Source organism: Chiloscyllium plagiosum, unplaced genomic scaffold (assembly GCF_037043375.1).
Source record: "Chiloscyllium plagiosum isolate Xiang-an unplaced genomic scaffold, Cpla_swu_hap1 HiC_scaffold_10, whole genome shotgun sequence".
NCBI lineage: Eukaryota > Metazoa > Chordata > Chondrichthyes > Orectolobiformes > Hemiscylliidae > Chiloscyllium > Chiloscyllium plagiosum.
The window spans coordinates 55,291,242-55,318,647 of record NW_028270148.1 but is presented as its reverse complement, the minus strand read 5'-3'; the positions used below and the strand labels follow the sequence as shown (position 1 = coordinate 55,318,647).

Here is a 27,406-nt window from a genome sequence, read left to right as displayed (position 1 = left end):
CAAATTGATGAGTTATTTGCTTAAGTTGTTAATTAGGGCCCAAAGTATCCAGTATCACAGTTTGAAATGAGCACGTTTTTAGTTTGTTTCTTGACTTCGAAGCTTTTGCTATGATCTGTCAGTGTCTATTCTTCACCACCAGATGGAGCTTTTGTACTTTCTTGAAAAAGTTCATTCAGTAAATCCAGTTACGAAACCTCAATGTATTCATGTTTGATGCATTTCAAATGTGACTGCAAAACATTATTCCTTTTTTATTTTATTGTTTTTAATCGAATTTTGTGAAATTTGTCTTTGTGCATTTGCTCTTGTTTCTTCACGATTTTCATCAATCTACATTTCTTTATCATCTCTGAGAAATGTAGGTGTTATGATATAAATGGGGCCAGTCTAGACACAGTGTACAGTCTGATCCCAGAAGCAATTAAAAATCATTAAGAGCCAATTAAAGAGACTAGACCTCTGTCCTTTGAAAAGAAGCCCCTTAAATTGAACTTCCGCATGATTACATAAGGTACTTCAATCAATAAAGTAAACTGAAACAGCACTTTGAGAATGAGAAAGCACAGGGAAATTAAGTATTTCTGCACACAGGATTTTTGCCAGTTGCAAAAGTTGATATGCATATTTTAAAGGAGCAGGCTAGGTTTTTGTTTTTCGAGAAGCAACCAACGACTGAAGTGAGATTAAGCAGCGATGGGTTTCTGAAAGACTGCCATAAATAGGCTTAAAAACTAGCTTTGTCTCATTATGTAGTTGTTCCAGGTTCACACAAGTGTAACCAACAGTAAACTGTTCAAGAAGGGAATCCCCTGTCTGTGGATAAATGTGCTTTTTGCTGCAGGAATACATGGAACAGAAGATCTGATGGGTCTGAAAGTGTGGTTTGTATCATAATCCAAAAACCACAATCCTGACTGCCCCGGCACCAAAATCCACAAACCTGACTGCCCCGGCCGACCCATTGTCTCCGCCTGCTCCTGCCCCACCGAACTCATCTCCGCATACCTTGACACCGTCCTGTCCCCCTTAGTCCAAGAACTGCCCACCTACGTTCGGGACACCACCCATGCCCTCCACCTGCTCCATGATTTTCGCTTCCCCGGTCCCCAACGCCTTATTTTCACCATGGACATCCAGTCCCTGTACACCTCCATCCCCCATCACGAAGGACTCAAAGCCTTCCGCTTCTTTCTTTCCCGCCGTACCGACCAGTACCCTTCCACAGACACCCTCCTTCGACTGACTGAACTGGCCCTCACCCTGAACAACTTCTCTTTCCAATCCTCCCACTTCCTCCAAACGAAAGGAGTAGCCATGGGCACCCGCATGGGCCCCAGCTATGCCTGCCTCTTCGTAGGATATGTGGAACAATCCATCTTCCGCAACTACACTGGCCCCACCCCCCACCTTTTCCTCCGCTACATCGATGACTGTATCGGCGCCGCCTCGTGCTCCCACGAGGAGGTTGAACAGTTCATCCACTTCACCAACACCTTCCACCCGACCTCAAATTCACCTGGACAGTCTCAGATTCCTCCCTCCCCTTCCTCGACCTTTCTATTTCTATCTCAGGCGACCGAATCAACACGGACATCTACTACAAACCCACCGACTCCCACAGCTACCTGGACTACACCTCCTCCCATCCTGCCCCCTGTAAAAACGCCATCCCATTCTCCCAATTCCTTCGACTCCGCCGCATCTGCTCCCAGGAGGACCAGTTCCAAAAACGCACATCCCAGATGGCCTCCTTCTTCAAGGACCGCAATCTCCCCCCCGACATGGTCGACGATGCCCTCCACCGCATCTCTTCCACTTCCCGATCCTCCGCCCTTGAACCCCGCCCCTCCAACCGCCACCAGGACAGAACCCCACTGGTCCTCACCTACCACCCCACTAACCTCCATGTACAGCGCATCATCCGCCGCCATTTCCGCCACCTCCAAACGGACCCCACCACCAAGGATATATTTCCCTTCCCTCCCCTATCAGCATTCCGTAAAGACCACTCCCTCTGTGACTCCCTCGTCAGATCCACACCCCCCACCAACCCAACCTCCACTCCCGGCACCTTCCCCTGCAACCGCAGGAGGTGCAAGACTTGCGCCCACACCTCCCCCCTCACCTCCCTCCAAGGCCCCAAAGGAAACTTCCATATCCACCACAGATTCACCTGTACCTCCACACATATAATCTATTGCATCCTTTGCACCCGATGTGGCCTCCTCTATATTGGGGAGACGGGCCGCCTGCTTGCGGAGCGTTTCAGGGAACACCTCTGGGACACCCGGACCAACTAACCCAACCACCCTGTAGCTCAACATTTCAATTCCCCCTCCCACTCCACCAAGGATATGCAGGTCTTTGGACTCCTCCATCGTCAGACCACAGCGAAACGACGGTTGGAGGAAGAACGCCTCATCTTCCGGCTAGGAACCCTCCAACCACAAGGGATGAACTCGGATTTCACCAGTTTCCTCATTTCCCCTCCCCCCACCCTGTCTCAGTCAAATCCATCAAATTCAGCACTGCCTCCCTAACCTGCAATCTTCTTCCCGACCTCTCCGCCCCCAGTCTGACCTATCACCCTCACCTTGACCTCTTTCCACCTATCACATTTCCAACACCCCTCCCCCAAGTCCCTCCTCCCTATCTTTTATCTTAGCCTGCTGGACCAACTTTCCTCATTCCTGAAGAAGGGCTAATGCCCGAAACGTCGATTCTCCTGTTCCCTAGATACTGCCTGACCTGCTGCGCTTTTCCAGCAACACATTTCCATCTCTTGTATCTTAATCCTACTACCTCACCCTTTAATTGTAGTTGTTCTAGTCTGCTGTGTTGCTTTCCATTGGACATGAGATGCACTTCTCAATCCACAGCGTGATAGGATCAGTGTTTGCTTTACATGTGGCCTGGGCAGTTTGATAAGCAGAGATCCATTGGCGAGGAAGCCTGAAGATCCAGCTACTGAAGCAGACTTTGGAAACAGTTATAAGCAGTTTAATGTTCCTTCCAAAGTTGTTACTTAAGTCTGTATTTTGCTTCTTGTGAGAACGAAATTTGTTTTAAGTCTAAATCCAGGAAAAGTTAAAACTCGGATTCTGGCCTTTTGATGATTACGACTTTGAGACTTTAAGTAAGTCATGGAATCATAAAGCATGGAAACTGACCTTTCAGTCCAAACAGATCATCCCGACCATAATCCTAATTTAAACATTTCCATCCAGTCTGCTCCTGGCCGATATCTCTCCAAACATTTCTTATTTATGTACATATCTAAACGTCTTTTAAACATTGTAACTGTATCTGCATCCACTACTTCCTCTGGACGTTCATTCCACTCATGAACCACACTGTTTTAAAAAAAAAATCATGTCCTTTTTAAAATCTTTCTCCTGTCACCTTAAAAATATGCCTCCTTGTCGTGAAATCCCCTATCCTAGAGAAAAGACATCTGCCATTCACCTTATCTATACCCCTCTTGATTTTATAAAACTCTATAAGGTCACTTCTCAACCTGCTAAGCTCCAGTGAAAAGAGTCCTAGACTCTGCTTATTACTGAAATCCTCCGTTCCCAGCAACATCCTCTTCTGAACTCTCCAACTTAATAATATCCTTCCTAAAGCAAGGCTACCAAAACTAGTCACGGTATTCCAATAGAGGCCCCACCAACATCCCGTATAACCTCAACATAACATCCCAACTCTTGTACTCAAAGGTCTGAGCAGCGAAGGCAAGCGTGCTAAACTCCTTCTTAACCACCCTCTCTATATTTGATGGAGAAAGTGAGGACTGCAGATGCTGGAGATCAGAGCTGAAAATGTGTTGCTGGAAAAGCGCAGCAGGTCAGGCAGCATCCAAGGAGCAGGAGAATTGACGTTTTGGGCATGAGCCCTTCTTCAGGAATGAGGAAAGTGTGCCAAGCAGGCTAAGATAAAAGGTAGGGAGGAGTGACTTGGGGGAGGGGCGTTGGAAATGCGATAGGTGGAAGGATATCTTCCGCAGCTACACTAGCACCACCCCCCACCTTTTCCTCCGCTACATCGACGATTGTATCGGCGCTGCCTTGTGCTCCCACGAGGAGGTTGAACAGTTCATCCACTTTACCAACACCTTCCATCCCGACCTCAAATTTACCTGGACCGTCTCAGACTCCTCCGTCCCCTTCCTAGACCTCTCCATTTCTATCTCGGGCAACCGGGATGCTGCCTGACCTGCTGTGCTTTTCCAGCAAAACACACTCAACTGGGACTACCACTTATCCTATGAAGAGGCAGGCATACTGGGGCCCATGCGGGTGCCCATATATATTTGATGCAAACTTCAAAGAATTATGTACCTGAGTCCTTAGGTGTCTGTGTTGTACAACACCAAACAAAGGCCTACTATTAATTGTATAAGCCTTGCCTTCGTTTGTTTTTACCAAAATATAATATCTCACATTTATCCAAATTAAATTCCATCTACCATTCTTCAGCCCTTTTGCCCAATTGACCAAGATCCATTTGCATTCTTCGATAACGTTTTTCACTGTCTTCTATACCAGCAATTTAGGTGTTATCTGCAAATTTACTAACAATGCCCTCTGTTCTCATTTAAATCATTTTTATAAATGACAAACAACAGTGGAACCAGACCCAATCCCCATGAAACACTGCTGGCCACAGGTATCCAGTGTGAAAAACAACCGTCCACCATCACTGGTTCGTGTCAGTAAGCCCATTTTACATCTAATTGGCTCACTGAAGTCCAAATAAGCAGCATCTACTGCACTGCCCTCATCAATCTTCTTGAGTACTTCCTCAGAAAACTCAATCTAGTTTGTGAGATATGATTTCCCTCGCACAAAACCATGCTGACTATCCCATTCCTTTCCTCTCCAGGTGCATATAATTCCTATCTTTCAGAATCACTTCCAACAACTTTCCCACCACTGAAGTCAGACTCACAGGTCTACAATTCCATGCTTCTCCATCCATCCCTTCTTAAACCAAGACACAACATTAGCCACTCTCCAATCCACTGTGGGCTCATTGGTTAGCACTGCTGCCTCACAGCAGCAGGGTCCCAGGTTCGATTCCAGCTTCGGGCAACTGTCTGTGTGGATTTTGCACGATCCCTCCCGTGTCTGCGTGCGTTTCCTCCAGGTGCTCCAGTTTCCTCCCACAGTCCAAAGATGTGCAGGTTAGGTGAATTGGCCATGCTAAATTGCTAATAGTGTTAGGTGCATTAGTCAGAGGAAAGTGGGTCTGGGTAGGTTACTCTTCGGAGGGTCATTGTGGACTGGTTGGGCCGAAGGGCCTGTTTCCACACTGTAGGTAATCTAATCTAATCATTTGGCACCTCACTTGTGTTTATTGTGGGTCTATTTGCTGAGCTGGGAAGTTGATTTGCAGACGTTTCATCCTATGTCTGGGTGACATCTTCAGTGCTTTGGATCCTCCTGTGAAGCACTGCTGTACTGTGTTTTCTGGAATTTGTTGGGGCAGCCCTTCCCAAATCAACTTCTCAGCTTGGCGAATATACCCACAACAACCTGCACCCAAGCCACAAATCTTTACACAAACCTTGAATGATACAAATATTTCTGTAAGGGGCCCTGCAACCTCCTCCCTAACTTCCCACAAAGTCCCAGGATACACTAGATTAGATCCAGGAGATTTATCTACCTTTATATTTTCTAATACCTCCAGCATTTTCTTTTCTGTAATGTGAGCTGTCTTTAAAACATTAGTATTTATTTCCCTGCATTCTCTAGCCTCTAGTTTTTACTGTGGAGAAGGAAATAGTGTGAAATATTCAGTTAATGTCTCTCCCAACTCCTGAGGCTCAACACTAAGACAGTCTATGACCTTTAAGGGGCCGTAATTTCCCTCGTTGCTGTCTTGCTCTTAATGTAGTTGTGGCGTCTCTTTGGATTATCCTTAACATTATTTGCCAAGACCATCTCATATCCTGTCTTTGTCTTGCTGTATTCCCTCTTAAGAATGCCCCTACACACTTTATACTGTTCAAGAGATTCATTTGAACCCAGTTGTTTATATCTAATATAATTCTTTTTTGTTCTTAACTAAAATCTCAATATCTTTATTCATCCATTGTTCTCTCATCCTACCAGCCTTACTTTTCACTCTAACAGGGACGTCATGACTCTGAACTCTTGTTATCACACTTTTGAAAGCATTCCCCTTTTCAGATGTCCCTTTACCTGTGAATAGTCTACTCCAATCAATTTCTGAAAGTTCTTGTCTCATACCATTAAAATTTGCCTTACTCCAATTAAAAACTTGAATTTTTATAAAAGGCTTATCCTTTTCCATTAACTATTTAAAACAAATAGATTTATGATCACTCAATTCAAAGTGTTTCCCCTACCGCCACTTCAGTTACTGGCCCTGTTTTATTACCCAAGAGAAGGTCAAGGTTTGCGTCTTCTCTGATAGGAACATTTGCATATTGTTAAAGAAATTTTCTTGAGCACATTTAACAAGATCTTCACCATCCAAGCCCTGAACACTATGGTAGTCTCAGTTGAGAGTGTGTTACTGGAAAAGCACAGCAGGTCAGGCAGCATCTGAGGCTGCAGGAAAATCGATGTTTTGAGCCGGAACCCTTCATCAGGAAGCATTCCTGATGAAGGACTCCGACTTGAAACTTCGATTTTCCTGCTCCTCAGATGCTGCCTGACCTGCTGTGCTTTTCCAGCAACACACTCTCAACTCTAATCTCCAGCACCTGCAGACCTCACTGTCTCAACTATGGTAGTCCCAGTTAATGTTTGGAAAATTAAAATCAACTACTATTACAGCCTTATTATTCACATGTATCTGAGATCTCTCTGCATATTTGTTCCTCAAATTCCCTCTGACTACCGAAAGGGGTGGGGGGGGGGAAATCTATTGTACAATACCTTTTTTATTTGTAGTTATTTTGACTAGACAGTCTTTCGGAAATATCTTCTCTGGTTACAGCAGTAATGTTTTCCTTTATCAAAAATGCCACGCCCCCATCCTCTTTTACCTCTTTGTCTATCCCTCCTTTAGCATATAAAACCTGGAACATTGAGCTTCCAGTCCTGTCCAGCCTTAGCCAAGTTTCTGTAATAGTTATGATGTCCCAATCCCATGTTCCTAAACATGCCCTAAGTGCTATCTGTAACAGCACTTGCATTGAATAAATGCAGTTTAATTCTTAATTCTGTGAGTTGGTGTTACCTGTCTTTTCTAATTAACTTGTCCTTTTCAGACTAAAAAAACATTCTCATCGATCTTTCTATTTCCTCTGCTACTTAGGGTCCCTCCACCCCCTTTCTCTAATAGTACACAGTCTCTTTTCATAGAATTAGCAATTCTTCCCGCTAGGATATTGGTTCCTTTCCAGCGCAGGTGAAACTCATCCTTTTTGAACAGGTCTTTTCGTCCCATTTGAAATCCCAATGATCCATAAACCTGAATCCTTGAACATTACACCGCCTCTTCAAAGTTAAAAATCACACAACGCCTGGTTATAGTCCAGCAGGTTTATTTGGGGGCACTAACTTTCAGAGCACTACTCCTTCAGGTGGTTGTGAAGACAACTAGCTGATGAAGGAGCAGCACTCCGAAAGCTAGTGCTTCCAAATAAACCTGCTGGACTATAACCAGGAGTTGTGTGATTTTTAACTTTGTCCAGCTCTCTCCAACACCGGCATCTCCAAATCATGCCCGTCTCTTCAGCCATTGATTTGTCACCTTTGTCCTTTTATTCTTTCCCTTATTTGAATTTGGCACCTGGAGTAAACCAGATGTTGGCTCTTTCTTTTAAAGATGATTTCTACTTTTCAGGCTTAATTTCACGTTAATGGTGAGCTGAAGATGGATGATGGGATTGCTGAGCTAATAGCAGAAAGAGATAACTCAACTGACGATGGGCCTGTTCAGGCCAGCAGCTCACGGCCAGAGATCTGTTTACACCTGCCTAGGAGTATACTTCAGTTCCAAAGTACGGCTACTTCAGTAAGCCATTTCTGTTCAGCTTATTAATTCGTTTTAAGTTCTGAGCCTGTATATAGTGACATTAGAAAATACTATAAGACCATAAGATGTAGGAAGAAAATAGGCCACTTAGCCTATCAAGTCCACTCCATGATAATCCTCAAATCTCCCTTCCTACCCCATAACCCTTGATTCACTTAATGGTTAGAAATCTGTCTGTCTCAGCCTTGCATGTATTGAATGACCCTGCCTCTAATAAGCTCATTGGTTTTTATAGAACAGAAAATGATTATGGCACAAAAGGCAGCCATTCAGTCCGTTGTGTCTGTACTAGCTCTCCAAATGAGTGTTATGGTTTAGTGCCACACTCCAGCCTTTCCCAACGACCCTGAACATTGTTTCCTGTTTAAGCTAAGATAAAGTCTCCACGTCCCAGAGGACATTAGGGTTGCTGTCTCATTTAGGGTGATGACTGGCGGTTGTTTAACCTGAGGGTCACTGCTACCCAAGTGAGGGGAGAAATTGAAAAGGAGAGATCTTCAGAGTGACCCCAGCCAGTCTGGGAAGTAAACTCTCACTTTAAGCCTTGCTCAGCATTGCAAACTAGCCGTCCAGCCAACTGAGCTAACTGACTCTTTAAGTAATTGCCTCTCCTTTAAGAAGGCGTTAGCCAATGGCCTTGTGGTATTGATGCTGTTAATCCAGAGCCCCAGGCAATGTTCTGGGAACCCAGGTTCAAATCCTGCTGTGGCAGCTAGTGAAATTCGAATCCAATAAATATCTGGAATTACGAGTCTAATGATGACCATGAATCGATTGTTGATTGTCGGAAAGACCCATCCAATTCACTCATGTCCTACAGGGAGAAAGCTGCTATCCTTACCTGGTCTGGCCTATATGTGACTCCAGACGCACAGCAGTATAGTTGACTCTTAACTGCCCTCTGGACAACTGGGTATGGGCAATAAATACTAGCCTAGCCTTCATCCTGCGAATCAATAAACAAGACAGCCTCAAATGAACCTTCACCACCACCACCTCTACCTTATCCTTGCCAAAGGCTATGTGATCTCCCCATTAAACTTGCCACCACCCATCTCCTTCAATGAGAGAGAGCAGCCTGTGGTCCTCTGGGACTGTGGCAACTTTCACTGGGACTCCATCACACTGCCTGGAACTGCATTCCATGTCCTGTCGAGCACTGTGTGAAAATGTGTCTTTTTGCCTTGCACTTACGTCTCTGACAAATCACCTTTTTAAAATTGTGCCCTGTTCACGAGAAGTTTCTGTCTCTCTTCCACCCTGCAGAGTTAGGTTAAAGCATTCCCAATCACTGGTGAAATCCCTCTCAAGGAACTTAGTTCCGTTCAGGTGCAAATCGCCTGATTTGTGTAGGGGCTGTCTCTGCCAGAGCGACTCCCACAAATTTGAAACTCCCTCCATAGTTTTTCCAGCTACGCATTGATCAGTCTTATCCTGTTACTTCTGTATTCCTTTGTGCGTGTGATCCTGGCAGTAATTTTGAAGGACTGAGTGACTGCATATCTTTGATCAGTTATGTGCATGTTCAATGACTGGCAGTGCAATTATTTTCATGACCACGCTTGTGATGTGCAGATATCAAAGATGCAAAGCAAACTGGTTTCCGACAGACAGTCCAAACTTGTCTGAGTGGCATTGAGAAAGCCATGCTTCATCACCAGTGGCAGACTGCTGCAGAACTGATGACAAGCTATTTCCAGATCTTAGAAGACAACACCACCAGAAAACAGGCTTCTACTAGTAAGGTAAAGGACATTTGTGGAATATCATTGGAGCTCAACATTCTCCACCCATCTGAAATCATGCCCCAAATGTGAGTATCTTTGGCCTGGCCCTGGAAAGGTATTGGTGCTGGACATTCTTGACAATATGAATGTTAGGTAGCTGCATTGGGCAGATAGGATTCAGTCTCCTGGGCGCTGGTCTGAGGCTGTTGCTGGCCAGACAAGGATATACAGTCACTTCCCAAAGCTGTTAGAGATTCAGTTGGATTGTTATTGACAGTCTAACAATTTTGTGGTCACTTGTATTAATCCGCTTTTTAGTTTTCTTTTAAAAAAAAATTCAAATGTTGCAATTTGAACATGCATCGTCTGAATTATTAGGCCAGTAACACAACCTCATCCATTTATTTTATCCCGAATGTCCATATCCACTCCATGCTAATGTGAATATTGATCTGTTGGTGATAATTGATAATTCAGTTAATTGTAAATGAAAAGCTGTTGCTTCATTATCATTTTCCCATGTTGATAATGCTGCTTGAGTAAAGTAAACATTGCAGCACTCTCTCAACAGACTTGCAATATTGTTAATTCCTGAATTAGCTGGTTTGGCTTTATTCTCACTGTATGACCTGCTCTTTCTCTTAGTAAGTGGTTTCAAGCAGAGTCCCTTTTGTGGATTTAGTTTACATCGTTATGTAGTTCCTGAGTGGAATTAACTGGGGAGACAGTGGAAGAGGATGCATTAGGATTTGGTAGCTCTCAAAATATTCCCCATGTGGGCAATGTCATGTGAGATCTATTCCTGTACACATTATTAATATTTGCATTTAACAAACAACATTAAGCATCTAGCACTAGAACTTAGTCCACAGACTGTCGCTTGCTCTGTTTTTGTATTTATAATATGAGCAATATTTGAAAATGTGGTAATCTTGAAGTTCAGTATTATTCCTGGAGGTATGTACTTGATTCAATATTTCTAGCTGCAGACCCAACATTATTATATAAGTGTATGTTGCATACTCATTAATATAGTTCCAAAGTCACTCAAATAAAAAATGAAAGTTGAGCAAATGTTAAGGAAAGTGTATTCCCTGAATGATCACTTATAATTTCAGATCCCTGCTTTATCCTATCTCTATCATTTCAATTACAATTTCTAAGTATTCAAAACATTTTGCGTTGAAGATTTTTCAGTATAGAATTTGCTAAAGTATCAACATGATTATTTCTAAGTTTTAAAAATGTATTTTGATGAGAACACTTAAAGCAATATTGAAATGGTACTGTTTGAATGTCAGGTCATTTGGATGATTGGAACTGCAATACTTCAGTATCATCCCAATAGCTGCATTGAGGACGTCAGTTCATTTGCTAGGAAAATGAAGAGTATAGGAGTCAAACATTTCCTGAAGGTAAGTAAAGGAAATACTCCGGCTCCTCCTCATTTATAGCACTTCTCGTGACCTTCCGGCACCTTAAAGATCTTTATAGCCAATGAAGTACTTCCAAAGTGTAGTGAACTTCACTCTGTTAATGTGTTTGAATTTAAATGTTGCGATCGTGTTGTTCTCAAATGCCTAATTGGTGAAGTTGTTAGCTTACACATCTTTTTCTTCTTAAAATATTTTTACTTTTTTTGGAATTACTGATTTATAGTTCACCAAGATATTCGTATCACCTGTTACCCTTGTATTACGGACAAGTTCTGAGACATTATTATCTCTTTGTAATTTTGTTTGGATCTTTTAATAAAAGGATTCCTTCCTGGGATCGTTTTTATAGAATTTAGATTCAATAAGTACTAAACGATTTAACCCACCGTTGGTACCCATTATGATTACTTGCCAGAGATCAGTTACTTTATCAAGACCTTTATTAAATCTGAACAAATCTTACCCTTCATGGTGCATTATGGGATTGATGTGGCTATCCAGTGAATGTGCTTGTGTACATGTTTAAAAAGCCTAACTTGCAGCATCAAGTAAACTAGAATCTCCCCTCTTCTCTCTGTTCCCCAAGATCTGCTTGGAGCATGCTATTCACCTGTTGTGCAATGGAAAGATGGAGGAAGCCTACAGGGAATTGTCTCTAGCTGAAACATGGCGATATGGTGAAAATTCTGCAACTCAGCAAAAAGTGCTGAAACTCATTCAGGGTTATAGGTCATTGCTTGACTATTATACATGGGTTAAAAAGAATAGTACTCTTCATGAGCAAGGTAAGTGCTTATTGTGGAGCCTTAACGTGCACTGCTATTCTTAGCATCCTGCTTGAACTGCGTGTTTGTGCACGTGCAGGGCAGTCATGCAATCAGGAATGGGTACCTTATGCAGGATGGTGTTGGCCAATTGTGAAAGCAGTTTGCTGGCATCTCAGGAAAGGATTGCTCCTGCTCCTCTTGGCCCATGTGAACTTTGACATAGGCACTTGCCTGCTGCGTCAAGCAACTTGGGCAGCACAGTGGCTCAGTGGTTAGCACTGCTGCCTTACCGTGCCAGAGACCCAGGTTCGATTTCAATCTTGGATGACCGTGTGGAATTTGAGTGTTCTCCCCGTGTCTGCCTGTGCAGTTGGAGCCAGAATTTTGTGTTCATGTTCTTTGGAAGCTGCATTTTCCTCCCACAATCCAAAGGTGTGCAGGTTAGGTGGATTGGCCAGGCTAACTTGCCCCATAGCGCCCAGGGATGTGCAAATTAGGTGGATTAGTCTCACTAAATGCAGGATGACGATGTTGGGTCTGGCTGGGATGTTCTTCAGAGAGTTGGTATGTGACCTGATGGACCAAACAGCCTCTTCCTGCACTGTAGCGGTTCTATGAATCTAATTTGCCCCCAAGAAGATGGTTGGTATGCTTCCAGTCATCTTTCCTCTGGAAGTGGGCAGTGGACAGCTTTGAGTTCAGATTTGAGATTGATATACACACCGCACAACAAAATGTGCTTGTGTCAGGGTTAAAATCCTGCCCCTCCCCATTCCCACATCTCTCACTGTAAAATGCCTACTTTCCTCTCTATCTGTGACCACTTATATGACTTGGATTTTTAGTATTGTACTGCACATTTTGCTAAAAACTAGTTTTCACTTTTTCCAAAGATCTGAAAGTACCTCATGGTGAAATCTTTGAGTTGAGTTTCAGCCCTTGCTTCAGCTTTGAAACAATCGTCACTTGATTTTTTGACTATGTCCATGATGCATTAGCTTTTCTTGTGCCCCTTATCCTTTCAGTTGTCCCTGATGTTTTGGCTTCCCTGTTCTGTTGCAGCATCTCCCCTCTATAATGTAACACAGTAAAATTTGTTTTGTTACTGCTGCTTGTGCAGTTAGAGCCAGAATTGCTAGCACTGCTTTTGCTTCCTGTCCTTTTATCTTTGCAAGGCTTCAGAAATTCGGCCTTGATTGCTCCATGTTTCTCTTTTGGCATCAACATGCAAAGTCAAAACGTGTGGTGCTGGAAAAGCACTGAAGGTCAGGCAGCTTCCGAGGAATGTCATTCCTGATGAAGAGTTTATGCACGAAATGTCGACTCTCCTGCTCCACGGATGCTGCCTGGCCTGCAGTGCTTTTCCAGCATAACACTTTTTGACTCTGATCTCCAGCATCTGCAGTCCTCACTTTCTATCAACATGCAAAGAGTGTCTTTCTATGACCCACTCTTGGTTTTGTCTGACTGTGCTCCTGGGGAACACCTTAAGACACTTTGTATTTGAAGATGCAGTAGGATGAATGTAAGTTTTTGTACTTTTTACAAGAAGTAACACTTTGTACTCTAAAACCAGGTGATGCCGAAATCAATTCGGGCAGAGTGCAAGAGATGCACAACTATTTCCGACAAGCCTCTATTGGTCTACGTGATGCTGTAGAAAATCCTGGTGTTTGGGATCCCTTCATACTCAGTTATGTAAATGTAAGTTTCAGTACCTCTGGATACTTAACACAAAATGCTTTAAGACTTCAACGTTCTCCCTGTTACTAACTAGTTTTTGCAAGGAGCTTAATACTGCCACAGTGTTCCTTTCTATTGGTTCGAAGCACAACAGTTGGAGTGCTGGGACAATAACTTCACAGTAATGGGTTTAAAGATTCAAGTCCCATTCCAAAGAGATGAGCACACTATCTGGGCTCTTCCTCATTATAGTTCCTTTATGAGTGCTGCCCTATTGCTGTCTTACGTATAAAACATTTCATGAAGGTATGGTCGCTGCTAAGCTTCTGTGACACAATTGCTAGAAGTACATGGGAGCTCTTCTGGTACTTTGATCAATATTTATCCTCAGTCAGTGCCCTCACATGATTTGGTGATTTGTCTCATCGTGTAATATGAGACCTTGTGTGTACCTATATTATAGCAATGATCGTACATCAAAACATACTTATTTGAAGGGTGAAGTGATTCGGAATGCCCTGAAAGATCTTAAATAAATGCAAGTTCTTTGTTGGGTTTGCTGCCATATTCGCAGCCTGAGTGAGTGCTTGGGAAATTGGTGCTGCAACTTTTAGCTATTTACACAATTCTTTCTGAAATATGTTGGGGAGTAGGTATCAGAAAGTTGAATAGAAGGAGACCATGGTTGAAGAAATCTGTTAAATTGCAAATGGAGCAAATATATTAAATACTGACTGAAGTGGAGTAATAGGTTAACTGAATTTTGCTTCGCTGTTTTTCATTTGTCCATAATTTTTACTTGTGGCGAGATTCTTGTGTTTTGAACATAAATTTTCCATATACTTGCCCACTGGAGGATGCTTTCTGACTTGCGTACAGCTCTTGTAAGTGAATAGTTTACTGAATTTATACATCCTCATTCTGTGTTCTCGGAGTCCTGTTCTTTGTAGCCCAGCTTGAGAGATGTTTCCTCTGTGTTTTAGGCCATTTGGGATCAATTAATAATTTTCTTTTAACTTGGGCCAAGGGCTATCTGCAGGATTCTCTGGTTTTGTGAAAAGTCGTGCTTGTGGGTGTAAACATCTCCGAAATCAGCATTGAACGTGAATCCCCTAACTCAGTGTGCTGATTGCATTCAATCATCAGTAGGAACTATTGTTTAGCATTTACAGCTGAAATAGATGATGTCTCTGTGTCAGAAATAAAAGAAAAGGCTCAAGAGAAAAACATTTGTTATTCCTTGTATTTTGTAACCCCTTAGACGGTGGTGCATGGTCTGTTTTTTTTAGTGTTAATGCGAGAAATTCCAGCTGCTAATTGTTGGATAATAGTCCCAGTTTCAGATCTCTATGCCTGAAATAACTCTGTGGAGGCTGGTATCTTGGTGTGTGTATATTCTGGAAAGTCTACCTACATGTGGTTTGGAATGCTTAAATTGCTTGGCAATGTCCAAATCAAAACCAATCAAAATAGACATCTGGTTAAATGGTCACCTGGTTTTAATAGAGATTGATACCAGTGTCACTTTATCAGTGATTGCAGAACCAGTCTTTAGAAGATTCACTCCTCTGGGGACTGGCTCTGTCCTAGCTGGTCAGAATCCATGTACTGAGCACAGGTAAATAAAGGGTGGCTTAGTGACTAGACACCAGCCTCCATAAGGTCTTTCAATGCCTTTGAATGTTTCCTTCAAAATGTCATTGCTATCTAAGATATCCTGACAGCTGACTGCTGAGGCTCTTAATGTTGTGTTATTTTCAAGTATGTGGAAGCTGCAGAATGATTAACTAGCTAGTTGGTTGAAGCTTCCCCTTCCAAAACAGTCACCGATGAGAATGAGCAGAAAATATACCTTTACCTGCAATTAATTTGAATATCTCCATTGACCCCCCCCCTTGTAAATGTTGATAACTTGTATTGTTTTTGATTTCAGCTCCTTGATTTCTATGATGGATTTGAAGAAGCACTGACCGTGTTAAACAATTATGCTTATAATAGCAGATTTCCACCAAACCCAAATGCTCATGTATATTTGTACGAGTTCCTGAAAAAACACAATACCTCGGCTAAAAAACTGATCAAAGTACTGAGGGTAAGATTCACTTGTCTGAATATTGCGAGAAGGGTCTGATTTACTTCATTTGTTGATTACAGCATTTATTACATTGTTCTCCTCTTCACTGCAAAGACCATATTTGCCTCTGTTGCACCGATTGGAGATGTATTGAATTTGTATGTACATTACAGCTGGCTGGTTCATGCTCCTGGACTTGTCTGTATGTGGCACTTCACTGCAAGCTTTAAAGACTTTATTTTTAGTCGGCTTTTTTTTGGTTGTTTTGCTGCATGGGATAGCAGGCATATCTGGTGAATTGACAGCTGTTGCCTTAAGCTGTGTTGCAATTGTCTGTCCTCATCCATTTGCTCTGGTCTGCTTTCTGCACGTGGAGCCATCCTGTTGTGGTTAATCCATCATAGAGGAGGCAGAATAACTGTCTGCTTCACTGTTGACTTGTGCTGACTGGTTGAGCTTTGAGGGGGTGTTGCTCAAGCCTAAATAACCAGTCACTTCCCAGTATTGTGACTGAGCCTAGATCTCAGGCCAGGGGCTGAGGTGGAACAAGGCCAACTCACATTACAATCTTGTAACAAACTGAAGAATTCATAACCTCTTTATTTTGACTCATTATTTTGTACAGATTAGCTAACAATTTTTTGTTTTAGAAAGGGTTTACTGTATTTGTTTGGAAAGAACAGCTTTGTTAAAGCTTTGCTTTGTGATGCTGCTTGAGAGGCATATATGGGCCGGGGCATTGTGGAGAACTCCCGTGTTCCTCTTCAAAACCGTGCAGTGGGATCTTCAATGTGTCTCCACCAAGAAGGAACTGTGTCTTAACATGTCATCTGAAAGATGACACTCCCAACACGACAGTATTCCCTCTGGTGTATTAGCTTAGATTTTTTTGTTTAAACACAAGCCCTGGAGTGCATGTGTTGTGACTCCAAGCTAAAAGTTCTACCCACTCAGGCATGGCTGGTGTGGCTGTTAAGACTTGGACGTTCAGTTTAAGGCTGGAGGTCCAAGATCTAGTGGAAGCTTGTGGATTACTTATGTGGTCAAAGATCAGATCTGCCTTTACTTTCCAAGGATCGTTTGCTGGAGCTCCTCCATCTCGTCCTGGTTATTTTTGAGCAGAAGCACAGAGGGCATTTGTAGAAACTGCACCTCTTGATTAGCCATATTCTCAATCATTTTGTTATGGTTTAGCTTCTGTTCCAACTATAATATTTATTATACTATTAAAAATCGTTGGTTTTCTTCAGTGACAATTAATAAATTTCACTTGATTTTCTTCTTTAATGTTTTATGAAAAATGCAAGTTCTTCCCAGAAGCCAGTATCTGAAAGCAGAGTGAAAATACATATCTGTAACTGCTGACCAGTCGGCACGTGTACACATCAACGTTGGGTACAAGTACCCTGTTTTGCAGGCCGCAGGCCTCTGAAACATTGTTTTAACAAGCTTGTAATGTCACTGTTTGTTCATAGTAACCAGCATCTATTAATTTTGTGCCTGTCTGCTTTGGAAATACATTGTGTAACATTTTATGGAGATAGATTTGTTTATTAAATGTGTACTATCCCATTGTACCCCTTTTAGGACATAGCACTATTTACTGAAGTGTTTCTGTTGAATCTTTAGATCTTGCATCAGCTGGTTCCTTCCCATGAACTGATGTTAGAATTTCACTCGCTACTACTCCAATCAAGTAAGTACCTCAGTGAAAATATTGTTTTTGCTGAAAAGCAAGTGTATAATAGGATCTTGAGGCACACTGGTGGTGTCCCTACTTCCAAGCCAGGAGGCCTGGGTTCAAGTTCTAAGTACCCTAGAGGTCTGTCATGACATCTGTGAACAGGTTAATTAGAAAGTATCTATAGGAAAGATTTTCACTGCTTTGACTGACTCAGACAAGAGTACTAACTACTGACCACAGCATTGATCTGTGAACTCAGTTAATTAAAGAAAATCTTATCACTTAAAACCAGAAGCTTCATCCATATTTTCTCATTCGGTTTCAGAAAAAAAGAAGCATCGTAAGGAAGCACTGGGTGTCCTCTTCTGTCTTCTAGATTTTTCTACATGGAAAGAAAACTACCACGTATGGAAATGTTTAATAAAACAGATGAAGAAAGTTATAGCTGAGTATGTACACTGTTTTCAGTTCTCATGTGGGACGTTCTCACTGCTAGCTTGGCAACATTTCTTGTCCATCCCTAGTTCCCCTTAAGAAGGAGGTGGTGGTCCATGTGCTGTAGGTTGACTGAAATGTACTTAGGGAGGGAATTCCAGGATTTTGACCCAGCAACACTTAAGCACTATATTTCGAAGTCAGGATGGTGGGAGGCATGGAAGGGAACTTGCAGGTGATGGCGGTCCCCTGTATCTGCTGCCTTTGTCCTTCTAGGTGGAAGTGGTCATTAGTTTGGAAGGTGCTGTCTAAGAATCTCTGATCAATGACTTTATGGTAGAGGAAAGGTCATTGATAAAGCAGCTGAAGATGGTTGGGCCTGGGACCCTACACTGAGGAACTCCTACAGAGATGCCTTGGAGCTGAGGTGACTGACCTCCAACAGCCACAATCATCTTCCTTGGTACCATGCATAACTACAACCAGTGGAGAATTTGCCCTGATATCCATTGACTCCAGTTTTGCTAGGTCTCCTTGATACTACTGTCCGTCGAATGTGGCCTTGATATCAAGGGCTGTCATTCCCCTCTCATCTCTGGAATTCAGCTCTTTTGTCTCTGTTTGAACCCAATGCTGTGATGCGGTCAGGAGCTGAATGGCCTGTGAGACAGTGAGAAGGTTATTGCTGAGCAGGTGCTGCTTGATAGTGACTTTACTAATAACTGAGAGTAGATTAATGGGATGATAATTTGCCGGGTTGGATTTGCCCTGCTTTTTGTGTAAGGACACGTAGCTGGGCAATTTTCCACATTGTCAGGTAGACGCCATTGTTGAATATGTACTGAAACAGCTTGGCTAAGTGAGCAACAGATTGTGGAGCACAAGCCTTTATTATTTTTTCCAGACTATCATCAGAGCCCCATAATCTTTGCAGTATTCAATTCCTCCACCCGTTTCTTGATATCACGTGGAGTGAATGGAATTGGCTGAAGGTTGGTATCTAATGCTGGGGACCAGTGGAGAAGGAGAAAGTGAGGACTGCAGATGCTGGAGATCAGAGTTTAAAAATGTCATGCTGGAAAAGCGCAGCAGGACCACTGGAGAAGGCCAAGATGGATCATTGACTTCTGGCTGAGGATTGCTGCAAATGCCTCTGCCTTATCTTTTGCACTGATGTGTTGGGCTCTCCCATCACGGAGGGAGGGGGTATTTGTAGAACTACCTCCTCCAGTGAGTTGTTTAATTGTCTATCATCATTCACGACTGTATATGGCAGGACTGCAGAGCTTAAATCTGATCTGTTGGTTGTGGACTCGCTTAGCTCTGTCAATGACTTGATGGTCGGCGTGCAAGTCATCCTGTTTGGTAGCTTCACCAGGTCAACACCTCATTTTTAGTTATGTCTGGTGCTGCTCCTGGCATGCCATCCTGCACCCTCCATTGAACCAGCACTGATCCCCTGATTTGATGGCAATGGTTCAGTGGGAAATATGCTGTGCCATGAAGTTACAGATTGTGCTGAAGTGCAGTTCAGCTGCTGCTGATTGTCCAAAGCACCTCATGGAAGCTCAGTCTTGAGTTACTAGATATGTTTGAAATCTGTCCCATTTAGCACAATAATAGTGCCAGTCAGCACAGTGGAGGTGGAACTTTGTTTCCACAAGGACTGTGAAGTGGTCATTCTTCACATTACTGTCATGCAGCTGTATCTGCAACCGGCAGATTAGTGAGGATGAGGCCAAGTATGTTTTTCCCTGTTGTTGGTTCCCTCACACCTGCTGCAGACCCAGTTTAGCAGCTACGTCTTTTAGGACTTTAGCAGCTTGATCAGTAGTGCTGTTGATGGTGGACATTGGAATCTCCCGCCAAAAATACATTGTGCGACATTGCCATCCTCAGTGCTTTCTCCTAAGTGTTGTTAAACATGGAGAAATACTGATTCATCTGCTGAGAGAGCATGCTATGTGTTAATCAGCAGGAGGTTTCCTTGCCCATGTTTAACCCGATACCATGAGACTTCATGGGGGCTAGAATCAATGTTAAGGATTCCCAGGGCAACTGGAAGCTGCAGGGAGGTTGCAGAAGGACTTGGACAGGTGAGTGGCAAAGAAACAGCAGATGAAATACAGTGTGGGAAAGTGTGAGGTTATGCAGATTGGTAGGAAGTATAGAGGCATTGACTATTTTCTAACTGGGGAAAGGCTTTCGAAATCTGAAACATAGTGGGATTTGGGCGCGGAGTCCTAGCTCAAGATTCTCATAAGGTTAAAATGCAGGTTCAGTTGGCAGTTAGGAAGGCACATGCATGTGCCTTCGGCACGAAGAGCTTGTCAAATGAGCGGTTGAGAACTCTGGGCCTGTACCCACTGGAGCTTAGTATGGTTTGGGGGGGACGGGCAAGGGGCAAGGACTTGATTGAAACTCTCAGAAAGCATTGAGAATATGCTTCCACTAGTAGGAGACACTAAGTCTGGGGGGGGCACAGCCTCGGTGAAGGGACAGCCTTTTAGAAGTGAGATGAGGAGAAATTTCTTCAAAGAGAAGGTGGTGAATCTGTGGAATTCATTGCCACAGAAAATTATGGAGGCAATGTCATTGAGTGTCTTTAAGGTAGAGATAGATATGTTCTTGTTTAGTCAGGGGATTAAAGACTCCGGGGAGAAGGCAGGAGAATGCGATTGAGAAACATATCAGCAATGATCAAATGGTGGAACAGGCTTGATGGGCTGAATGGTCTAATTCTGTTCCTACAGCTTATGGTCCCTTCCAACTGTATGCCACTACTACCACCTCTGCTCGGTCTGTCCTGCTGATGGGGCAAGACATACCTTTGAGTGGTGAGGATGCTATATGGGACATAGTCACAGAATCATAACTTATGGCCAATGTTAGGCTGTTGTTTGACTGGTCTGGGTGACAGCTCCCCCAGTTTTGGACTAGCCTCTAGATGTTGGTAAGGAGGACTTTGCAGAGTTGATAGGGCAGTATTTGCCATTGTCGTTTCCAGTGACTAGCTCGATGCCAGGTGTTTGGCTTGGTTTCATTTCTTTGCTGAGACTTTGTAGCAATTGATACAACTGAGTGGCTGGCTTTGCCATTTCAGAATCAACCCCATTGCTGTGGGTCTGGAGTCACATGTAGACCAGATGAGGTGATTTCTTTTCCTGAAGGGTATTACTGAATCAGATGGGTTTTTCCTGACAATCAGAATGGTTCCATGGTCATGAGTATATTCTGAACTCCAGGTAGAATTCAAATTCCACCATCCGCTGTGGCTAGATTTGAAGCAGGGTCCCCCGAGCATTAACTGAGTTTTTGGATGAATAATCTAGAGATAATGCCACTAAGCCATTTCATCGCTGATTATTCAATAATTTTACTCCTTTTGACCTTTTAAGAATGGTCTGTTCAGTCATTGAATTAAAGATTATTTTCAAATTGAAAAAATGTTGTGCAAACTGGACTGAAATTATTCCTGTAAAATATTTGATGGCATAATGGACTGTTTGGCTCTAATAGTCTAAAGAAATTTATAAACAAGGAGAGACTCCACTTTTGAATTCGAGCATTGCTTTCCTGAGCTGTGGAGAACCTGAGAGGCAGCAAGTCTTTAAAGCAAAATTGGAATTTTTTAAAGAAGTTATGTGTTCTATGTATTTCTTATCAATGTATTATGGATAACAGGTTCATTTGAAGGATTAACTCACTTTTTTCTGTCTGTCCTCAGTTTTGCACACCACAACATCAAGATTACTGAAGTATAAATTCTTATTTAAATAGTTGCTTTATGCTACCAGAGTGAAGATGTGTTTTTTTGGGGTACTTTAAAGGGTTGTATATACCTTTCTGCATAACTGCAGACAAGATCTGGAGGGATCAAATATAGTTTTGCAACAGTAGGAGTTCCAGGTTTTTCCATGTTTGCAATTTCAATTCCTGCAATCGTTGTTTACGGAACTTGCCAGCGCCGTCTTCAATTTTCTGCAAGTGAATATAATCATTAAGAGGAAAGCTGTAAAATATTTTACACATTGCATATTTCAGTCTTTGTTTTAAACAATGAAAACCACAAATGCTGGAGTTCGCAGTGGGTTAGGTAGCATCCATGGAGAGAGAGCAAGCTAACATTTCAAGTCTGGATGGCTCAAATATTCAGTTTTAATGGTTATTTTATTTCTCAACCTTATTAAGGTAGTGGTAAAAATAGGCAATTCATTTTTGACTTCCATCATCTGATTCATAACGCCTAGAACTCTTATGAACTACTTTTCTTTTAAAAAGGAAAATGCATTGACTTAAGATGCCACGGTGATCACCTGACCACAGTTTGAGCCAGTTCACAAAACCATGGAAAAGCTGTTTTTTGTGTGAAGTGAAATTAACATGGCTGATAAAGTGACTAACCATTCACTCATCTGTATTCCTGTTTGATTTACACTTTGTGGACATTTCACATATTGCATATTCCTGTTTGGAAATGGGTGGGGGAGCAGGCAATGAAGTCATACATGGGAATGTCCAGAGGAACACTATTTCAAGTAGAAGCTTTGGCTCAGAGCAGGGAAGGAGAATGATTTTTTTTGCAGTAGAACTGAAAAATTTTCTGTCTCTTTCCCTTTTTTTACTCTCCGCCCTTAAGAGCTCCATAGCTGTGAAAAAGTAAATTGGTAAAACATTAATTCATTCATTCACTAAGAGTTCTAAGCTATCTACTGATCTTGCACTAGTAAAGGATACAAATCAACAATTAAACAGCCATGGTTCTTGGGTTGGACCTGGTATTGCAAGGGTTCTAAGGACGTTTCACAAATTGTATATTCTTCATTATCCTTCTTGTGCTAGATGTCCTCCACTTTTTCAACTTTGCAACTAAGTGTGGATGTGAGAGTGCTTGCTGTTGCATTTTATTTTTTCTCAGTGTTAGTAAGCAATAAAATTCCTCTTTCTTTCCATCAAGAAAACCTTATCATTGGCTTCTTCATTTCTGAATCGGTGAACCAAGTTTTAAATGAAATGTGATATAGCTGTGTGCTTAAAAGAAAAATAGATTTTTTTCTGATATTGTGCAAACTGGATTGAAATCGTTTCCATAAAATGCTTGATAACATAATTGATTGTTAGCTGTAAGTCGCTTCAGGCTGTTAATGGCGAAGAAAAGATTTCAGTTTTGAAATCGAGCAATTCTTTTTGCAGTTGCAGGGAACCAGAAAGCTAGCAAGTGTTTAAAGCAGAACTGAAAACTCAAAAGAGGGGAGCTGATGAACCCCTCCTAACTTGGTCATCACCAAGTTATGGGCTGGACCATAATATTATTTGAAGAATTGGAGTGAGGAATCAAATTGTTGCTTCAAAAGCTGTTAAAAGGAGCTGTAGAATGTATTTTTTTTGGTTCTGTAATACTGAGGTGCTAAGATGTCTATGTCTTGATATTAATGCTTTCATAGAGCAGGATGAGGTACCTTGCAAAATATTGATGGCATTGTCATTGTGTAGAAGTAAAAACGGAACTAGGCGCTGAGAGATGAGATTCTACCCAAAAGCCATTTAAATGCAAATGGCAAAATGACTGGCAAAATGTCTAGAGGTGGAGACAGATAAATTAAGATTGGAACGGCTATGGTGAGAACTGGAACTCCAGGAGAAAAAGAGGAAGTAATTCCAGAAAAGAGTGCGCAAGAGGAAGGGGAAACGGTAGAGAAAGGGAGTTCAAATCTGGACAGCGCAAACTGAGAGAGGGGAATCTAAATTAAGGTAAATTAAGAACACCACCAAACGTAGACTTAATTCCCATGTGTCATCAGGAAGAGGTGGATCTTTCATGTTTTCGAGCTGTTAGGGCAGCAGTTAAACTAGCTAGTCTGACAATGGACACTGCAGAGTAGCCTGACAGGGAAATTTCGTAAAGTTTATTCCCTCTTCCCTGAGGAGAGTGCAAATAACTGTTTTAAGTATGTGTCTGAGGTACGCTAGCAAAAATTTCAAACCTTCAGAAACAGCTTGACAAGACGTACTGAGAATTTGAATGGCTTAAACAGCCAATTTTCTACCTTTTGGGTGTGTACACTTACAATTGAAACTGCCAAGTGAACTTTTTGAGAGAGAATTCTCAAGGATCTGAGTCCATGTAGAGGAACACTTCCTTTAGACTGATTTAAATAAATTTTTTGGCCCAAAAAGGCCAATATTCAGTTGTAGCAATCTGGAGAATACTGTGTAAATTCCATTCTTTAAACTGTAGATTATTTTTAAATGTTGTCACCATTGTTTATTATAATTCCACATTCGGGATGATCCTTTTAATGCTGGTCAAATACTGTCTATCTTGCCTTCAAATCTGTTATCATAGTTATCTGAATTGACAGATTTTTGATCTCACTGTCATTGCAAACTACAATCTCCTCAAACACTGAACATCCCATCTCCAACCTCCATTTTCTTCCCAAATCAGTTGGTACCTTCTCTGGAACTCCATACTTAAATCCTTTCCATCAGGTTTTCTCTCTGTCACCATACTGAGGCAATTGTTATCGGAGTCACAACTGACATCCTAAGTGACTATGACAAAGGTAATCTTTCCCTCTTCGTTCTTCTTGACTTAGATGTGACCTTTAATATGTTCGACTACTCCATCTTCCTCTAATATCTCAATGTGCTTGTCGGGCTGGATGTGGCTGCATTTGTCTCGTTCTAATCAGTGAATTACTTGCAACTTATTCATTCTTATTACCTTTGGAATCCCCTGGGTCTATTTTTGATCCTGCTTCCTATTGCTTATCAATGTGCTGTCCTTTGGCAACATCACTCAAAAACCCTGTTAGTTTTCACTTGGACAGTCAGCTCTCCCTCAACATTATCACCCTCGACTCTTTCACTGTCCAACATGATCACATTGCTTTGCTGGCATCCAGTCTCTATTCCATCTGCTGCTGTTCCATCTTAGTCTACCAAGACTGGGGCTGTTCCAAAACACTGCTGGCCAACCTCCCAGAATCTCTTTTCTGAAAGCTTAACGTCGCCAAAGCTTTGTGTCCTTATTGGCACCAGATCCCTGGATCTCCTTTCCTTATTGGCACCAGATCTCTCTATCCCTCTGCTCACTGAAACCCCCTTTCAAATTCTCATTCATTGCTTAAAATCCTTCCATGGCCTCATCCATCACTATCTCTATCTATTCAATTAAACCACAAGTCCCCAAGATATCTGTAATAGACAAGCAGGAGCCTGCAAGACCCCCCAATAGGCAGCGTCAGGAGGAGGAGGGGGAGGAGTCAACATTTCGGGTTTAACTATTCCTCCTCCTGATGCTGCCTGGCTTGTTGTGTTCTTCCAGCGTCCTGCTTGTCCGTTTTGGATTCCAGCGTCTGCAGGTGTTTTGCCTCTATCCGAGGTATCTGATAGTTTAATTCTGGCGTTTTGAATATTAATTCTAATTGTTCTACCCCGGTGGCTGTGCCTTCAAATGCAAAACTGTAACCTGTGAACTCTGAAATTCTCACTCCAAAACCACCTCTGCCTTGCACAATCCACATCCTCCGTTCTGAAGGAGAGTAGTGGACCTGAAACATTAATTCTTTCTCTCAGCAAATGCTGCCCGACCTGCTTTGCTTTTTCCCAGTCATTTGTTTTTGTTTCCTCCTTTTTAAGATGCTCATTATCACCATCCCTTTGTCACTTTTGGCCTATTCTGAGATCTCCTTATGTGTTCCACATTCTGCTTCATGAGCCTCCTGTGAAGGGCTTTGAGACGAGTAAATATTTTAAGGCTGTAATATAAATATCAGTAGTGGCAGTAATAGTGTGTCAGCTTAGATTCTGTACTCCAGTCTGTGAGCTGAGGATTCTTCCTCACTGGAGTTTGAAAATCAAATTGATAACAAAGATGTCTATTTTCAGTGCCATTGTTTTCTGTCCCTTTAGGGGTCACTGTGACTGGATCCATGAGCAGTGGGAGTCCAGACAAGACTGGTGGCCTGCGTATCATTTCAGCAAATATCGAGCACACAAGATTTTGAACAAAATGAGAGCTATGCTTCAAGGAAAGCATGGTTGCAGGAATCCTAATGGGGAAAGGTAATCAAAATGTATCTCTTAAACTAATCACATGTTTGTGGAATTAGACTTCTTTGCAAATTCAATCCCACAGTTATAAAGGGACAGTGGGAAAACTTACGTTTTATTCTCCAGAAACTTCAGGTCAACCAAAACTCTGCCTGCATCCTAAATTGCAATAAATCCGTCCACTCTCTGGACATGTTGGGTCAGCAGCTTCCAGTTCAACGCTTTGATTTTAAAACTTTCCTTTTTTCCTTCCCTCCTATCTCTGTGTTCTTCTCCAGTATCACAACCACCAAGGTATCTGCACCTCAGTAATTATAGCCTATTGAGTAATTTTAACAATCCCATTATTTGGTTGCTATGTCTTTGCCTGATTTGATCCTAAGCTCTGAAATTCCTTCCTTCTGTCTCTCAATCTCTCTTTCCTCCTCAAAAACTAGCAACAGGCAATGTTTTTGGCCATTTGCCCTGACAATGTCTTTTGCACCAGTGTCATATTTTGTTTTTTAATATATTTATAAGTGCTCCTCCAAAGACTTAACAATCACAAGAACTTGTAGTGCAGACATTTCTAATGGGAAAAGTAGAGAGAGAGCGTAGTGTTCAGGTCATGGATTTTGAACAGAAGCCGTAATATCCCTCCTGAATAAACCTCTGTACTTCACAACTGTATGTGCAGCTGAGATTTAAACCATGCAGACAGTATGCTTAAGCAGCAGAAGATTGAGTTGGTTGGGCCCTCCTTTTGAGACCTTTGAGATAATTTCTCATAGACTTATTAGCATTTGAAACATTTGGTGAGTGAAACAAATTGTCACACTTCCTTTGAAATACAACTTTGGCTGTACTAGTGCATCTTATGATTGCCTGAGGAATTGTTATTTTATCATCATTCCTAAAAGAAACATATTCAATGCCACAAAATTTGCACATTCAAGTTTAATCAATTTCCCTAAAGCTAACAATGTGCTTCTGTCAGATATTGCTGGATGATCTGGTATTCCCTTTCTGGCTCTGGTCCTAAATATCAGGTAGGAATCCCAGCTGCTGCCTAGTTGAAGCCAATTCAACATTGGCTAGGAGTGAGATATAGGAGCCTGTAGTATGTATGATTTAAGACAATAATGGGCCATAATTTGTTATCAGGAATGGGAGTGCATTGAACTTTACCTACTGTCTTGTACTGGGCACCTAAAGGCATTCTAATGTTTGTGACAGCACTGCCTGGAGCTTCAAATGTCTGAAGAGCAGATTTACACTTTCCTGGGTGTTGTGAACAATTCTGACACTAACTGAGTCAGAAACATGATCTAGATACCGAGGAACCTCTATTATCCGAATATCAATTATCCAAAGGAGATCCCGACAGAAACATTATATCAAAGACATATGTCCATTACTGATCACATCGCTCTCTCTCTCCATCCATCCCTTCTTTCTTTCTTTCTTTCTTTCTTTCTTTCTTTCTTTCGTTCTTCTTTCTTTCTTTCTTTCTTTTCTTTCTTTCTCTTTTCTTTCTTTTCTTT

General features: G+C 42.1%; 1 protein-coding gene across 1 annotated transcript in view; it reads left to right on the top strand.

Moving 5' to 3' along the window:
* Positions 1-27,406, top strand: part of taf1a (TATA box binding protein (TBP)-associated factor, RNA polymerase I, A) — a 34,826-nt gene that overhangs the window by 5,767 nt on the left and 1,653 nt on the right. The window contains 11 exon segments of the mRNA XM_043695905.2: positions 7,828-7,984; positions 9,595-9,764; positions 11,048-11,161; positions 11,769-11,967; positions 13,526-13,653; positions 15,566-15,724; positions 17,336-17,402; positions 17,716-17,839; positions 25,743-25,822; positions 25,825-25,866; positions 25,869-25,895. Of these exon segments, the coding sequence (XP_043551840.2) occupies positions 7,858-7,984; positions 9,595-9,764; positions 11,048-11,161; positions 11,769-11,967; positions 13,526-13,653; positions 15,566-15,724; positions 17,336-17,402; positions 17,716-17,839; positions 25,743-25,822; positions 25,825-25,866; positions 25,869-25,895 (1,237 nt within the window). The 5' untranslated portion in view covers positions 7,828-7,857.